The sequence below is a fragment of the Geotrypetes seraphini genome, chromosome 14 (assembly GCF_902459505.1).
Source record: "Geotrypetes seraphini chromosome 14, aGeoSer1.1, whole genome shotgun sequence".
In the NCBI taxonomy this organism is placed as follows: Eukaryota; Metazoa; Chordata; class Amphibia; order Gymnophiona; family Dermophiidae; genus Geotrypetes; species Geotrypetes seraphini.
In genome coordinates, this window is record NC_047097.1 from 63,285,961 (window position 1) to 63,304,589 (window position 18,629).

An 18,629-nucleotide genomic window follows, 5' to 3' on the forward strand; every position below is an offset into this window, starting at 1 on the left:
CAATAAGTCCCTTCGATTGTTTAATGCTCTCGTGTAAGCTTTTGTAATACAAGTTTAATTATCTTTTTTTTTTTTTTAATTTCAAAACAATTTTAATTTTAATTAAGGAAATACATAAGAAAGAACCTGTACATAATATGAAGCACAATTCAGGAAAAGGTTACAAATTAGATAAGTAAACAATTAAAGTTCACTGATGCCGTATCCTAACGAAGAGTGAAATTTAAAAAAAAGGAGGGAAGATGTATCAAACATCAATCCTGAAATGCCAATGGTTATTAATATGTGAAGGCAAGAGGGCCCAAATTTTAGCAATCTAATGATTTTGATTTGAGAAGTCAGCGGCTTTAATTTCATATTTATGAATCATAAGAACAGTCATTCCCCAAAAGGTGATATTCATAAGATGAGCTGGCTTCCAATTATAAAGTATCATTTGTAAAGTTAAGGCTATTAGAATATTTAGTAAGGAACAGATAGAGGTAGAGATAGGTTTTAGACAGAGTATGGATAGAAGGATAAAAGGGATTAGAGAAGGATCACATTACAGGTCATGGGCCTGAAGGGCCGCTGTGGGTACGGACTGATGGGCACGATGGACCTTGGGTCTGACCCAGCGGAGGCAACTTCTTATGTTCTTAAGTTTCTGGATATCCTCGATTCCGGAGCTTATCTCCTAAGATCTTAGCTTGCTCTTTAAATTCTTTCTTGGTAGAACATAATCTACGGTACCGAAGGAACCGTGAGTACGGAAGGCTTTCCTTAAGATGTTGTGGATGCGGACTTGAAAATTCTAAAAAAGTATTTCTATCTGTATCTTTCCGAAACACTGAAGTATCAAAGTTATCTTGATTGATAGTTATCAAAACATCCAGGAATTAAATCTTTTGAATATCAAATAGGATATCAAATTTTATTGTTGGTAAACAATGGTTCAAAAAATCAAGAAACAGATAGAAATTGGACACTGTATCTTCCCATAACAGGAAGATATCATCAATGTATCAGCACCAAAGTGCCATCTTTGAAAACCAAGTAGAATTATATACAACATTCTCTTCAAAATTAACCATAAAGAGGTTAGCTAAAGATGGGGCGCATGTAGCACCCTTTGCTGTTCCACTTAGCTGCTGGTAAAAAAAAAACCCTTGAAAAATAAAATAGTTTTTCTTAAGTGATACTGTCAATAATTTCAAGGGGTTTTACCTCCTGCAAAATTGTCCTTTCTTTAATAAGACATTAATTATTTTCTCTGAGGCCCTCCAAGAACCTACAATCCAAAATGTGGCCCTGCAAAGGGTTGGAGTTGGAGACCACGGCTATAATTCATTTAGGGTTTCCGGAATTAGGTCTCCTCTACAACGTGTTTTTCCATTCCTTTATGTTTCAAGGTTTTATTAAAATTTGATTTCATCGCTTATCTAATCTCTGAGCGAGTTTACAATGTAAAAAAAAAAGAGAGCATGAACATAATAAAAATGCCATTAACAATGCCATTAATACTTACAAAAAGAAAACAATTACAAAGAAACATCAACTAATAATTGGCATATTAAAAAGGGATAAATGAGAAAGACAGACGGGAGACAAAAGGAAATAGGATTAGAAATATAATTTGGATAGGAACCTGTTATTGCTATGTAATATTACTATTGCCTATTGCATCACAAATCACCTAGAGATCCCAGATTATAGTCTAACCTCCACTTTTACAAAACTATAACTTGTTTTTTAGTGCCGGCCGGGACAGTAACAGCTCCAATGTTCGTAGGAATTCTATGAGTGTCGGAGCCGATACTGCCACAGCCGGCACCAAAAACCGCACTACAGTTTTCTAAAAACAGGGGGGGGGGGGGGAGAAGTAAATTAAATATTTAAAATGGCTGCTATCTTTTTGGAATCATGTTACTTCCCAACAATTTCTTGACAGCGTTGAGAACCTCTTTGTTTCTTAAACTGTAAATAATGGGGTTCAGCACGGGAGATACAAAGGTATAAACTGCAGATATGACTTTGTCAGCCTCTGGGTTATTGCTAAATGTAGATTTCACATAGGTATAAATAACACCTCCATAGTATAATGTCACAACGGTGAGGTGCGATGCGCAAGTAGAAAAGGCTTTCTTCTTTTTATCTGCAGAACGGATTCTTAATATGGCCGAGATGATATATGTGTAAGATATTACTATTAAAAGGAAGCAACCCATTCCAAAAAATATATCTGCAATAATAACTATCACAGTGTTGATAAAAGTGTCTGAGCAGGCCAAGTTTAACAATGAGGGAACTTCACAAAAGAAGTGGTCCAGAATATTGTGCTGGCAAAAGGTCAACTTGAGGATTAATTCAGTTTGAAAGAAGGAATTTATGAACCCAAGTATCCAGACAACAGCAGCCAGAAGAATGCAGGTCCTCTTGCTCATAATGGTACTATAACGCAATGGGATGCAGATTGCAACATAACGATCCAATCCCATCACCGTCAAGAGCATGAGCTCCGAACCCAGGACAGAGGAGAAGATGCACAACTGAATTATACATTCAGAGAAGGGAATAGTTTTCTCCGTTGACAGGAGGATCTGTAAAACCATGGGAATAGTAACTGTTGTGCAACAAATGTCTAAGATGGACAAGTTAATGAGAAAGAAGTACATGGGAGTATGAAGGCGAGAGTCATTGGCAATGATGGTGGTGATCAAACTGTTCCCCAGCAAAGCTGCTATGTAGATGATGAGGAAGAGTGCAACAAATAAAGGTTGGAGATCTGGGTGATTGGAAAATCCAATCATATAAAACATTATGGGCGAGCTCTGGTTATTTCCTTCCATTATAGCTGAAATCTTGACCTGTGGGAATGAAACAGAATCAAATATTAGACAAATACCAGAATTAATCACAGTGAGAACACCAGGTGAAATGGTTATTTCTCTTAGTTGTTTGTATTTATAAAGTGCACCTCAATATCATTACAGACCATCTCGGCACTTTCAGATAGTGCCGGGATGGTCCATGGCAGTGTGGGGATAGTTCCAAGAGATATCTAGGTTAGCACGATATTTAGGAAATTTGCCTGCTTTTCCCTCTAATGGACACTTCCCTTAAAATACAGGATCCGCTTAAGAACTGTAATAATAATAATAATAATAATAATTTTATTCTTATATACCGCCAAAGCCATAGAAGTTCGAGGCAGTTTGCAGCAAGAAGCGCTGGACAATCACCAAAGAGGTTACAGTCAAAGTCAGCAAAGAGGTTACAATCAAAGTCAGCAATACAATCTTACATAATGAAGGAATATGAGAGCTATACAATCTTACATAATGAAGGAATATGAAAGCTGTGTAGTTCATTAGGGTTACTGGTTGAATAAGCAGAGCTGAGAAGATTCTTAGTTAACAAATCGATTGAACAAGCTCGTTTTTACCTGTTTCTAAAATTGAAGTAGGATGATGAGAACGCGAAAATGTTACTAAGCCAATCATTCCATTTGCCTGCCTGGAAGGCAAGAGTTCTGTCCAAGAATCTTTTATAGTGGCAGGCTTTTATTGTCGGATAGGAGAACAGATGTGTTCTTCGTGTGGGCCTAAGATAACTTGCCAGATTGAAGTGGGAAACCAGGTAAGTGGGGGCTAGGCCAAATATTGATTTGTAACACAGACAGGAGAACTTAAACAGGATTCCCTAAGGAGGGGGCAGGGAAAAGTGGAGGAGATCAGGAAGGAGATCTCAGAAAACCTAAAAGAAAGGCCAGAGTGAGGAAGAGAGAGCCCAGAAGATGGTAGGAATAGGACGTCCCTTTATTTTAGACTGAATTTAGCCACTGAATATCTTCCTCAGGGATCACAGCCAAAACCTGAACTCTGAAATCCATTTGAGAAAAAAAAAGGCAGCTGTCCTCAGATATTTACAGTCGAAACATGGACTGTGTTGGGTCCTTTTCTGACACAATTCCTGTGGTTTTTACATGTTATGTATCCATGTGAACTTGAATTGTCTACAACACATATGGACTTCATTTGTGGATTTTACATGTAGATATAAATAAAGCACCTGCATTAAGGTACAATGATTCTACAGTTCTTCTTATTCTTTGGTTGCATGTAAATTCGGCTACATATCCAAATTGTGTGCACAACTTAATTGAATAACAAACTAATTAGTGCCATTAATTGGCATTTTAACATGCAATTGTTGATGCTAGTTAAAATTAATTACAAGTTACTCATAAAAATTAATTTTACGCATAAGTCAAACAAGGGAGCATGGAAATGAGCAGATCAGGGGCAGATCAGGGGGCATTCCTTTAAGTTATTCATGCAGTTATCATATAAGGGCATCTATGCCTAAATTTATGCATGGGCATTTGCATCGCTTTTTTATTGGTGCAAACAACCACACTTAACGTTAGGTGTGGTTCATAGGCATAAGTGCTCTTCTATAAACAGCATCTAACTTTAACCTCGTTTTATAGAAAAGTGTTTTTTATACTCATTGTTAGACACCATAGATAGAACTTACCCCTTGGTTTATTAGAATACCTTAAATGTTTAGTACATGCTAACCTGCACACTGGTTTGTGTTATGTTCTATTGCATATATATATATTATTTTTTTAATTATTAGAATGGACGTGTAAAACAAATCAAAACAAGTCCAAAAATTTGGAAAAACAAAATACAAACAGAAAACTTTTGACCTGTGCATATATGTATACAAAGCATAAGCCCCTAATTTATTGCCAAGTAACAGAACATACTGCTCTGACTCCTTCTCCAGCCTCTTCTCTCCTGTCAGGTTATTGAAAAAAAGAGCAGGGAGACTATTTTTTTCTCTACAGTGTCAACTCCATCAACACCCTCATTCAGGTGCTTCTTCCTGACATGTGATATAATACCTGAGGAGATCATACCTTAGGAGATCCCTAAAGTATCATTTCATGTCAGGAAGAGGCACCTGAATGGAAGCTGCTGTGGCTCAATAGGTAAAAGCCCTATTCTTTTCTTCCAAAGGTCATGGATTTAAATCCCAAGTATGATCAGCTCCCACACCACATATTCCTATTTTATTAGTGACATTCTACCTTCCAGGTGCACCTCGATGATCTCACAATGAGGTCACCATTGTGCAGCTGGAGACGTCCATTTGCTCTGACCTAGAAGCCATGGTGAAGTCTGTATCTCTTTTTACTATTCTTAACCTTTGGAAATGAAGTTATCTATGTAATATATGTATTTTTTCATGAGCCTTGCTTGCTTAATGCAGCTCTTTCAAGACTTTGCACACTGCAGCACTTTTTATTCAGAAAAAAAGAAGCTTTTTTTAAAAAATATATATATATATATTATGATTTATTTATAATACAACTCATACAGAATGGTACAGGATGAAGATAAACATTCTCACACAATATAATGTAAACTATAACCAATTACTAAACAATAGAATCTTTCTAGCCCACAACAGTGAGGGAGTTAAAGGCAATATAAAAGTAAATTTATAAGGAAAATATAAACTCCAATCCAAGATCAGCCCTTATTATTATCCTGCCCTTGTTCCCGTTATTTTATTCCTTGTTCACGTAAATCTAGAAATTGTTGTAGGTGTGTAAGATCCCAAAAAGTAAAATCTTTATCCTGAAGTTTAAAGACACACTTACAAGGAAACTTTAAGAAAAACAAAGCATTCAAGGATAATACAAGAGTCTTTAAATAGACATTTGGTTTCCTTGCCAAAACCACCATTGACTCGTAATTCTGTTTCAATATCGGGGGCATCATTAATTCCACTTGACAGAACTCCTCCTCCTCCACCAATTTCCAGGGATATGGGACCCAATGTGGAACCCGTAGTATCTGTAGGAGGACAACCAGACTTGACTACTTCCTCTAAATTACAATTTACTTCATTTTCTAAAGTTATTTCAGGGTTGGAGGTTAGTGGTGAAGACCGGAGCCCACCAGAGGATTCAAAGGACATAACTTTGAAGGATTTATGGCAAATTAATACGAGAGTGGAGGGATTGCTGTCTGTCCCAAGGGCTCACAATCTATCTAAAATTTCCAGAAGGAGTCACATATTTCAGGGAGACTCTCTGTCATTCTAATGGAAACAATGAATGAAATTTGATGTCATACATGTTCATTGTGGAAAGCCTAAAAAACAGGCAAGATTATGGACCTAGAGGACTGGATTTGATGACACCCTGTACTAGAGTTTTATAAAATCACAAGGAGGGTAGAATAGCTAAATAGAGAACAGTTATTTGTGCCCTCAAACTGTACCAAGAAAAGGGAACATTTCATGAAACTAACAAGTACTAGATTGTAAACAAACTGGAGAACAAATTTTATCACTTAGGCTGTGGAATATTTTAGAGCGCAATCCTCAACATTTTTTTGCACCAGAGACCAGTCCAGTTTCCTGCACAATTTTTCTGCAGACTGGGTGGCGGGGAGTGGGGGGTGGGGATGGATTTGGGGAGAGGAATTCAAATTGCATAATATATAATCTTCACTGTACTGTATACACAATAAAATCTTACTAATATATTATGGTAACCACAAAATTAAACTACCCTCTTTTTCCTTTCCCAGGGTGCATCTTTCCTACCACATGTACTGTGACATCCAACATTCCTCCCTCTTACCATGCTGCCTGCAGCTAATCCGGAAGCTTTCCCTCTGAGCAACTTTTTTCCCTTCCAAAGTTTGATCCTAGTATTCTTCCCATTTTCTCCACCTCAAAAACCCTCTTGCATCCCTTTTCATCCAACCCACTGTTCCCTCTCCACCACCACATCCAACATTTCTCCCTTTCATCTCTCTCTTCCTCATGCATCTATACCTCACTCCTTTCCCACCACCATGTCCAATATTTCTCTCTGCTTCCCTATGCCCATAATTCTCCTTTGTCTTCATTTCCCTATATGCACCATCTCTCTTTCCCTTTCACTCAGACACCCATGCCCAACAATTCTCCCTTTCTATTCCCTCCCCACTTCAGCATCTCTACCCCTCACTCCCTCAATTCTTCCATCCTATGTCCCAAATTCATGCTCCCCTCCCTCCATTCTGTGTCCCAAGTTCATGCTCCCCTCCCTCCATTCTGTGTCCCAAGTTCATGCTCCCCTCCCTCCATTCTGTGTCCCAAGTTCATGCCACCTCCCTCCTTCTTTCCTTCCTTCCTTCTTTCCATCCCTTGTCCAAAGTTTGTACTCCTTCCCTTCTATCTGTGTCCCAACATGCCTCCTCTCTCTCATGTCCCAATGTACCCTCTTCATCTTTCCCTGCCTATTGTCTTTGTCCCAAGTTCATTCCTCCCTCCTGTGGGTATTCTGGACAATTCCCTCCTCCCAGCCGCACTTCTCTTCATAAAGCCAGGGCCGCGGTTCCTATGTGTGGCCCATGGCTGACCCGGAAGCCTAGAATCTCACGCCTCTAACTTTGCGATTATCCTTTGTGATTTTCAGAAATAGCAGCTTTCTAAGTTGAGAGAATTTGTAGATAGTTCTGTCATGAACTATTGTTTTTGTTTAAGCATGCCTGTTTTCTCTTTAAGATTATGTAAACGTACTTTATTCTGCTTTGTGGTATGGATATACCATAAGAAACACGAGTTGCCATCCTGGGTCAGATTGTTTCCAACAGTGGTTAAACCAGGTCCCAAGTACCTAGCAAGATCCCAAGTAGTAAAACAGATTTGATGCTGCTTATTCTAGGAATTAGCAGTGAATTTCCCCAAGCCAACTCAATAATGGCCTATGGACTTCTCTTTTAGGAAATTATCCAAACCTTTTTTTTAAACCCTGCTAAGCTAACTGATTTCACCACATTCTCTGGCAACAAATTCCAGAGTTTAATTAGACCTTGTGTGAAGAAATATTTTCTCCGGTTTGTTTTAAGTCTACTACTTAGTAGATTCATTGCATGCCCTCTAGTCCTAGTATTTTTGGAAACAGTAAACAAGTGATTCAAATCTACCTTTTCCACTCCACTCAAGATTTTATAAGCCTCTATCATATCTCCCCTGAGCCATCTCTTCTGCAAGCTGAAGAGCCCTTCACATTTATTATATTTGTCGCCCTTCTCTGTACCTTTTCTAGTTCTGCTATATCTTTTCTGTAATGCGGCAACCAGAATTGCACATAGTATTCGAGGTGAGGTCGTACCATAGAGCAATACAAAGGCATTATATCATTCTCATCTTTGTTTTCCATTCCTTTCCTGATAATTCCTAACATTCTATTTGGTTTCTTAGCAGCCGCCGCACACTGAGTTGAGGATTTCAACGTATCCTCAACAATGACACCTAGACCCTTTTTCTGGCCAGTGTCTGCTAATGTGGCACCCAGCATCACGTAACTGCAGTTCGGGTTCCTCTTTTCCCTAGTATTGGTGACTTATTTTCTTTGTTCCTATCTTGCACCATTTGAAATTAAAGCTGCAAAGTGTTTCACTAACACAGTTCATAGTACTGTGAGAGAAGCATAGCCAATCCATTGAGGTATGCGCTTTTGAGTACTTGAAGCAAAATCTGGTCCTTGAAAGCTCATGCCTCAATAAATTGATTTGTTTCTACGCTTTAGACCTAACTAGCATGGTTAGTCATTTTAATGCTCACACAACCTATTATAAATCCATTTTTAATGGTGAGCAGAAAGAATAGTAAAAACATAAGTCTTGATAATGAGTTTGAAAAAAGTGGCAACATACCCATTTGCTGGCAATTGATTTCTGTCTTCACTGATATCAAGCAGTTCGTTTCTGATCCTTTTTAAATATATTTGCAGGAGCCCCAGTTCAGCACCCTGAGGAAGTTCATCATATTTTTTTTTTATTTTCCAGTATGCAAGTGTAAATGGCTTACGCAATCATCTTCATAAGTCAAGTCATCCTTTGAACTCCACAGAGACACCACATACAATATAAGGAATTTAATTAATGAATAAGTGCCATACTTGTGTATCTTATTTCTTTAGAGTCTGCAAATATGTATTTTTAAATTATATTTTCACATGCAAAGTAATATTTCACGTCAAAATTTTCATCTGCTTGCTATTATAACTTTACTTTAGAAAATCGAACAGGTGTTGCTAAATCTCTATAAGAGAACAAGAAAGGTAATTTTTCAGGGCATTTCTGCTGGTAAAATTATGTTTTACCGGCAGAAAAGGCTTTTTATACAGTTCATAAAAGTCTGTTTCATATAAATAGTGCAGGACCTACGTAGATAAACAACAGCAAAAATGTGGAGAAAAAAAGACCTCAGACTCGTTGCCCCACTCCACTCATATAGCAGAACAAATATTATACCATTACACATGCTTTTTAGGTTGTTTTTTTGTGTTTGGTGGGGGGGAGCAAAAGCTCCACCCTAGACCCACCCAAGCTCCACCCTAGACCCACCCAAGCTCCACCTCAGATCCCACCCATAATATTACTAATTCTTTTTTTTTTTTTTTTAGTTCAATATTTTTTATTGAGTTTTTTGAAAAAATATAAGAAACAGTTCAAGTACAAGATATCAAAAAATAAAACAAAACATTTAGTATAACAAATATTCATTTACAGTGTGCAATGTAGAATTGAATCGTTTTAAAAGATCTAAAGTACTAGGACTGTTCATGAAAAAATAATAAAAGAAAAGATAAGAGGAAAGAAAAATTGAAGGAAGAAAGAAAAAGAATAAAATGAGGAAAAAGATGAAGGTAAAGAAAAAGAAGAGGAAGAGGAAGAAGAAGAAGACAGGAGTGTCTATGAAATAGATTGAACATATGAGTCCAGGAATTTCCAGGGTGATTTACATTGTATCAAACTTTTGGAAAGTCGAATTATATTTTTCTTTTCATAAGCATATGATTCAAATTTATGATACATGCTCAAAGAATTCCACCAAAAGGTATAGTTTAGTAATGAAGAGGACTTCCAATTTTTCAAGATGTGCATAAGGGCAGTCACAAACATTGCATCAATGAGTTTAGGAGGACAGTTCGACTGTATAAAACAAGGGTGTTGAGATCGGAGAATTATAATGTCAAAGGAAATTTCTTCTGAACAATTGGTAATAGACTTTATGGTGTCCCAAATGCACGTCCAAAAGGAACGAACTTGAGCACAGTGGAAAAGCATGTGATCAAGAGTCCCAGCTTCTTTCATACAATTCCAACATATAGAGTCTTGTTTTAGGTTAGCTTTCCACATCCGAAAGGGTGTCCATACCGCATTCCACATAATGAAGAACATTGATTGTGAGACTCTGGATGATAAAAGAGGTCGGTTTGTCGAGGACCAAAAGAGTTCCCAGTCAACATCAGAAAGTGAGGTTGTCAGCATAGATTCCCAATGTTTCATGGAATGAGAGGAAAATGTAAAAGAGTGATCTCTTAGAATACTATAAAAGAGAGATATCGCTTTACCTTTTGATATAGCCAATGTGGACCAGTGATACAAAGTGTGAATGGATGTCATATAATCAAAGCGTATAGACATAGAAGATAACATCTCAGTAAGAGAAAGCCACTGTGAGTAAGCAGAAGGAGACAACGAGTAAGTAGAGCAAATTGTGACAAAGGGAACAAACGAAGTGAGAGTGGTTATCTGAGGAAACCACAAACCAGCCCGCTGCCACCTCTTCCATGAAAGAGATTTACTATTGATTTGGATTTTGGGGTTATTCCAAATGGACAAGAGTGGACTGTCTTTAATTGAAATCTCTGCGATTGCATCTAGTATATGAAGGGCATGCTGCGTTGCACTCAATAAGGAATATTTTCTCAAAAGTTTGGGCAATATTACTAATTCTAATGCCATTTTTTCTATTCATTCTTTATATTCATACAATATAATTTTATAATCTGTCTTTCCCTCCTTTCAACCTCCCTTCAAGTATGGCTATTCTTATGTTCTTATCTTTCTAAATTAACCTTTATAAAGTTTATTTCCTTGCATTATTTTACTGAAAGAGGCTGAAGTGTTACTTCTTTATTAGCCTGTACTGGTAGTGGAAAGGATATTACTGTCCTTATGTTAATCCCTAAATCTTGAGGCATGTTTCTCCCTTTTCCATTCAGAAATGCTACCCATTACATAAACACACTCATTAAAGCAGTTCAGCACTAAGCTGGGGATCTGAGATGAATGAGAGGGAAGGCTTTCACTATGTTTTCCACTTAATAGCTTTTTGTGTCTCTAGCCTCTTATATGCCCTTAATTGGCATTTGGCACCATTGTAAACCTTTCTGATTTGGAATGTTTTGCTCAGATCATCTGGAACACAGAAGCTCCTTCCATTTATAGAATGACATGGGGACAAAGATTTATCTCCATCTCCTCACCATCCCCATAGTGAAGTACATTTTTCTTCCCTGTTCCTTCAGCATCCCTGCATTTTTCATCCCTGTCCACTCACCATCCCCACAGTCTTAATTTTCTTCCCCCCATCATCCCGCTCAAAGCAGAAGGATTATTACATACAATTTTATGAGCCTAAAGCATTTCAAACAAACATCTTAAGCCAGACACTCACCAAATATAGAACAAGAGGTCACAAAAATAAGTAGACAAAAATTGAACTGGGAACCCCAAAAAGAACCCAGTAAGTAATACTGGAGAAAACCAGAAGTACATTTCCTTTTCTGTTGAACAAAATACAAAGACATAATAATAATAACAGTTTATATACCGCAATACCGTTAAGTTCTATGCGGTTTACAATAGATTAAGCAAGGTACAAATTGATTGAATTTAAGAGAGGGGAAGAGGAGAGTTAAGACATCTGCTATACACAATACAAAGACATCTGCTATATACATTTCCCAAATATAACATACTGTATTTTAGTCAATAAATTCAAAATAAAATGTTTTTTTTTTAACCTTTGTTTTCTGGAGATTTATTTTTCATTGCCAGTGTCAGTTTCTCTTTTTTCTGCTTTCCTGCCTTATACATTTCTTCCTCTCTCTCCTCCACTTCTATGTGCAACATATCTCCCTCTCTCTCTCACTGTTCATCATCTCTCTCTCTCTCTCTCTCTCTCATTCCCTCCCTTGCTGCAAAGGGAGTGGAGAAAGAGAGAGGGGAGATCCAGGGCATATCTCTTCCAACCCCTCTACTGCCAAGTCCAACATTTCTCCCTCTCTCATCCCATAGAACCTGTACATCATCTTTTGCCCCTCCTAAACAACTCCATGCCCAACATTTTTCTTTCTATCAACCCTCTCCAATACCATGCTGCAACTCTTCCTCCCTTCCCTCCATCATTCCTCCCTTTTGCAACTCTTTTCATCTATCCTACCCTTCCTGCTCCACCACAACATCCAATATTTCTGAACTCTGACCACAAATTTTTTGGGAGGCCATGGCCCTTGTGGCTACCTCTATTCTGACTCCTATGCCAGGCTAAAAAAAACTCCAAGTAAAAAAATACACAAGCGTTATTTTCTGAATGAAATTCATAAAATTCTCTATATTATATTTTCTCAGTAGGTTCTATCACAATATGTTGCAAAAGAGTAAAATAAAATATTTCTCATTCCAACAGGGCTTCCCTATTTTGTGATCTGCTGCATCAGTGGAAACATCCACTGTTCTGTCTCTAATATGGCTGCTGAGGGGAACAGCCTGTAGTTTAAATTGCCCGTTTGTTTTTTGTAGTTTTGGATGACGAATATGAATAGACCTTAAACTACACAATCACCCAGGAATAGGATACAATAAATACATTTAATATGATGCCAGCAGCAGAATAATCAATTCATACAGCTTCTGGTTTCAGATGGACAGTATTCATGTCTGTTTCTAACTTGCCATGCATGATGAGGAGACAATGAAGGGTCTGACCTGTAGAGATTGTGTCTATATCTCCACAATGCACAGAGATGGAATGACAGGGGAAAAAGCCAAAGAAAGAAAAAGAGTTCCAAAGAAATTTCCCTCTAAAATACTAATGCTTACTTTATTTATTCATTCAGTTTTATATGCCATTCTTCCAGGGGAGCTCAGAATGGTTTATATGAATTTATTCAGGTACTCAAGCATGTTTCCCTGTCTGTCCTGGTGGACTCACAATCTAGCTAATGCACCTGGGGCAATGGTGGGTTAAGTGACTTGCCCAAGGTCACAAGGAGCAGTGTGGGTTTGAACCAACAACCTCAAGGTGCTGGGTCTGTAGCTTTAACCATTGCGCCACTCTAGAAATCATAATGTAGTGAGCCTCAGTGGAAACAGTTCATGACACTCCCAATTGCCAAGTACAGGACACCTGACATATCCAAGGGGATTTACTGTGGCTCACCCTCCTCTTGTTTTTCCAGTCTACAGGCCAAGGCACCAGTGGGTAGGCAATTGTCTTATCTTCAAATACTAGGTGCTGGATAGGCATCACTGTGATATTCACTTCAGTGCCCAAAACAATAGCCACTTCAGTGCCCACTTAAGTGGCTATTGTCTTGCTGGTTTCATCCACCCGTTTGCATTGTTCCATAAAGGTCACTCAACACTCCATTCCTTGTTGTGAGTGAGTAACCTGTTCTTCAAGCACAACCACTTTATCCTGCAGTGTCTAGTTGCTTCCACAATGCCCACTTGCAGTTAAACTATTTTGGCTTGAATGGTCATAAATTTATGACCAGTGTCAGTTACTTGCTGCTGAATGCGTAGTTGATGTTCCTTTGACATACCTGTAATTACATTAATATGGAACAGTCTTGTCACCAGTGCTTAGCATTTAAAAGAGCATTCTCAGCTTTAGGAAGTCCTTTCTGGCATATTACTGCTAAGAAAGCTGCTCGGCTCCAAGTCTTTCTTTCTGTGAATACTTCCAAAGCAGTATTGTTTATAAAATATGTACTGTAAACAAATATAATATATTCTAGGAAGAGCTCCAATGTACTAGTGCCTGAGCCCTGACAGAAAAGTTCATTCATACCCCAAAAGCAAAGTATTCAATATGGGGTTTATCTTAACTGTTATCTAATCTGTTATCTTATTTAGAATCTTGATGGAACCTCCATCTGTAAGCAATCTATAAGCTGATAAGGAGTCACATGTGCAGGGGATGCCTACAGTGCTCTTGATATGCTAGGAACCAGTGCTCAGAGAGTACATGTTTGTATTAATGGCACTGCATATGACTCTGATCTATAGCATTAAGTTCTCAAGAAGTATAGAAAATTTTTAAATAAATATATAAATACCCTGCATAGCCCAATTACCCGAGCCTTGTATTATGAATAGAAGTTTTTAATTATAGCATAGATTAACATGAGCGTATAAGATTTATATGAAAGTTATGCAGAGTGGAAGAAAGAAGAGCTCTTATTGCTTATCTACCAAGTGAAGCAAATTCACATAACAACCCTCACTAAGCCTCTTAAAGATAGGGTTTACTACTCAGCAGCAAGGCCTCCTGGATAAGTTTGTGGACAGCAGGAGACAAGCGATGATGTCCTTCAGGTCTGATGTCCAGCAGTAGCCAGTCTATCTGATGTGTAGCCTGGTTTATATAGAAGGGGAAGGCTTTGTCCCTCCCGCTATGGCCCAATACATTGTTCTAAAAATTTCAGGAAGGTCTTAGAATATTCCAGAAGTTTCAGGAAGATCTCAGAATGTCCCAGAAGGGTGAGATCATCTTTTGTAGACCACATGACCATGAATCAGCAGTTTCTGTCATAGGGCAGGAACATGACAGTTTTGCAAGACCTTATGCATATTACATCAGCCCAATTCATTTCAGTTCCAGTTGGTCACCTTCACCGTTCCCATCCTCCTTTTGAACCACTTTACCCTCTGGGTTCAGGCAAAGGGACATATTCATAGGAGGTCCTTTTACTAAGCTGCAGTAAACACATGCTTTCTGACAACACAGCAAGAAACAGAAGCAAACATACACACTTTTCCACAGCCATGTCTGTGTGATAAGCTACCAGAAACTGCCACAGAACTCTCACAGCATGACAGGACAGGGGACAGGGGACAGGGGACAGATTCAGAACCAATGCTAGGAAGTTCTTCTTCACCCAAAGGGTGGTGGACACTTGGAATGCGTTTCCAGAGGGTGTGATAGGACAGATTACGGTATTGGGGTTCAAGAGGGGATTAGATGATTTCCTGAAGGAAAAGGGGATAGAAGGGTCCATAGTAATCTAAACTATGGCTTCTCTATCTGGCACTTTGTGTGAGCCACCCATGATGATAAGCTCCAAAGTGGTTTCTTACCTAATAATCTTGCATGCTCTTAACCATCAGTTAGCATACAAATATGTAATTTTCAGATCATTAGGTTTTCATAATATAGGTATTACAATGTAATTCAAAACAGGAATGGTGTGTACTTCTGTAGCAACATATGTCTCTACCAAGTAGATCATAGTAACTGAGAGACAAGAGTAGTGACTAGACATTGTCCAATTACAGTATCCAGTAGTGTAGTAAGGGGGCAAGGGGCAGACCACCCTGAATGACATCTTGGTGGAGATGCCATCACCTCTCCCCCTCTCTGCTCCCACTCCTTTCTACCCTCCCCATCACTGCATATGCACCTTCACTTCCATGCTCCGTACTTCCAGTTCTTCACTGACGTGAGAAGCTGCTCCAACCTGCTGGCCTCAGCTTTCCCTATGACATCACTTTCTGGTTGCAGGACCAGGAAGTGACATCAGAGGGAGAGCTGAGGCTGGTGTGGGCAGCAAGTTGGAGATGTTGCTCGCACCAGGGAAATTAAAGAGGTACGGGGAAGGGAAAGGGCACGTGCACATGGTGGTAGGGTAGAGAAGGAGAGGGGCAGAGAAGGTGTGGGTGCCACCTCCCCAGGTGCCTCCCACCCTTGCTACACCACTGACAGTATCAGATATATTATTTGGTAGAATTAGGATCTGCTCAATAGAGTGGTAAAGGTCATTTATTGGGGGGTGTTAGACTGCTGTGTGATTTGTTTAATATGTGTTTTGGTTGACTTTGTTCAGTTTTTGAATCATTACACATATACAGAAAAATTCTAACTAGGTTATTTGGTGGGTGTTTGGATTGCTGGACAATATATTTAATATTGTGGTTTAGTGGATATGGTTTTCTTTACACATGATAGCATCCCATGTATTGCAGGCTCAGGGAAGTCTTCGTTCTTCTCCAGGTTGGCTACTACAGGGCCAGTGCTTGCACCCTCCCACCACTGAGCCCCCTGTCAGCACCGATCAGCAGTGGCCTCAAGGGCTTACTAGGAGTTAGTCCGAGGCCAGCATTCCTCCTCCCAAGGGTCATCCGTGAAGGAGCTCTTGCTTTTTTTCAGCACTACAGTTTACTCAGGGTAAGTAGACAACTCCTAGCAACCTCTGCCAGATCTTATGCAAATGACCTCCATTGCTCAGGCTCCCTCTGCTGGCCAGTGACAGGATCTTCACACTGTTACAGTCATTTTCATACCTTTTTTTTTTCTTATTTTGGACATTTTCCTGGCTCATTTCAAACTTTTTTTATTTTAATTTTTTAACATAGGACAAATAGGGAGATAAGAGGTTCCCTGTGGTTGAACTCTGCACAAATTCGCCTTCACTGTTCCCATCCTCCTTCTGAACTACTTCACCCTCTGGGTTAGGCAAAGGGACATATTCATTAAGAGGTCCTTTTACTAAGCTGCAGTAAGTACTAAACACATGCTTTCTGTAGCTTAAAAAGGATTATCATGGGATTTGCTGAGGTACCCCGCAGTACATTTGCTGTGGAAAGTGGACATGACGGCACTAATCAGATGTCGCATGGGGCATTGTGCTATGCTAACTGATTAGCACGGAGACCCTTACCAACTACAAAATAGGTAGCAGTAGGGGCTCACATACTTCATTTTTGAAATGGCTGCGTGCTAATGCCAAAATTAGCACATGGACATTAATTCAGAAAATGGGAAAACCAGCCCATTTTCTGGCTGAAGCAAAAGTGGCCTTTGCAGACAAGAAAGACCTGCGTAAAGGGTGCACTAAGGCTACTTTTGCCAAGACATTAGTAAAAGGGCCCTTAAGAGTAGCATCATTCAGTAGTTTTAAAATGCAAGCACTGACAATACAAAAACTAGATTTCCAGAAAGATCTGAATATTTTAATTTGATTACATTTGACAACGCTATAATTCCTTTATGGCTTCTAATTTGAAATCATCTGTATCATACATCAGGGAAGAAAATCAAGCCTCAGTCTACCCCCCACCCACCCCCTTCCCTTCCATAACTAGTATTTCAGTTCTTTAATGTTTTTCTTCTTTGTGATTATTCTACCTTGTATTGTTATATAATTTTACTTTTTCAGTATATTATAATTTGCCTAGAAATCCTGGATCATAGGGAAAATATAAAATTAAAATCTAACCTTCCCCGCACCCCTTTTTTACAAAACCGTACATTTTTATAGCGTTGGAGCTGTTACTGGCGTAACTAGTGCTAAAAAACGCTAGCGTGGTTTTGTAAAAAGGGGGGTAAATAGCACATTGTAAATGGCTACTATTTTTGTGGGTAGAAGATTCTATTTAGTAATTTTTTGAAAGCATTGATAACCTCTTTGTTTCTTAAACTGTAAATAATGGGGTTCAGCAGAGGAGAGACAATTGTATAAAATGCGGACATTACTTTGTCAGCCTCCAGGATATAGTTGAAACCAGGTCGGATGTAGGTGTAGATAACACCTCCATAGAGCAATGTCACAACGGTGATGTGCGATGCACAGGTAGAAAAGGCTTTCTTCTTTTTCTCAGCAGAACGGATTTTCAATATGGTTGAGATGATATGTGTGTAAGACAGAGATGTTAAAATAAAACAAGCCATACCCAAAAACACATCTGCAATAATAACTGCCATGTTATTGATATACGTGTCAGAGCAGGCCGCCTTTAACACAGAGGGAACTTCACAGAAGTAGTGGTCAATTATGTTGTGCTTGCAGAATTTTAACCTTAGAATTAAGCCAGTGTGCACAATTGCATTCAAGAACCCAAGAAACCAGACAGCTACAGCCAGAAGAATACAAGTGTTCCTGTTCATAATGGTACTATAATGGAGCGGGATGCATATTGCAACATAACGATCACAGGCCATCACCGTCAAGAGTATGAGCTCTGCACTCAGGGCTGTGGAGAAGATACACAACTGAGTTATGCATTCAGGGAAGGACACGGTTTTCTTCTTTGACTGAATGATCTGTAAAACCTTAGGAATAGCAGCGGTTGTACAACAGATGTCCAAGATGGACAAGTTAATGAGAAAGAAGTACATGGGCGTATGAAGACGAGAGTCAGAAGCAATGATGGTAGTGATTGCAACGTTGCCCACCAAAGCTGCTATGTAGACGACGAAGAAGATGGTGAAAAACAAGGGCTGGAGTTCTGGGTGACTGGACAGTCCAATCATGTCAAACTCTATAGGCATGCTCTGGTTATTTCCTATCATTACAGCCAAAATCTTTACCTGTAGGGGGGGGGGGGAAAAAATACAGAAACAAATATTAGAAAAATACCAGAAATAATCCCAGTCAGGAAACCAAGTTTGATCGATAAAAGGTGGACCCTATATTTAAATGGAAATATCTAGAGAAATCCCACAGTTATCTCTTTATTTCTTGTAGCCATGTCTATCTGCTGGTATTCGAGTTTTCA

General features: G+C 38.9%; 1 protein-coding gene across 1 annotated transcript; it reads right to left on the bottom strand.

The window, feature by feature from the left end:
• Positions 1-1,886: 1,886 nt before the first annotated feature.
• Positions 1,887-18,423, bottom strand: LOC117348140 (olfactory receptor 1I1-like). The gene is made up of 3 exons (XM_033919844.1): positions 17,483-18,423; positions 16,532-16,658; positions 1,887-2,846 (listed from the first exon to the last, which is right to left on the bottom strand). Exons 1-3 carry the CDS (start codon positions 18,421-18,423, stop codon positions 1,887-1,889), a joined length of 2,028 nt encoding a protein of 675 aa, XP_033775735.1.
• Positions 18,424-18,629: the final 206 nt, after the last annotated feature.

What these genes read in the sequence shown, in the direction of transcription:
- LOC117348140 (XM_033919844.1), bottom strand. Translation starts at nt 18,423, where the DNA reads ATGATAGGAAATAACCAGAGCATGCCTATAGAGTTTGACATGATTGGA. An exon ending in ATCTTCTACCCACAAAAATA is followed by an intron (nt 16,659 to 17,482) that starts GTAGCCATTTAC and finishes ATCCTTTTTAAG; the next exon opens with CTACAGAAAGCATGTGTTTA. An exon ending in GGAACAGTGAAGGCGAATTT is followed by an intron (nt 2,847 to 16,531) that starts GTGCAGAGTTCA and finishes TCATTCCCACAG; the next exon opens with GTCAAGATTTCAGCTATAAT.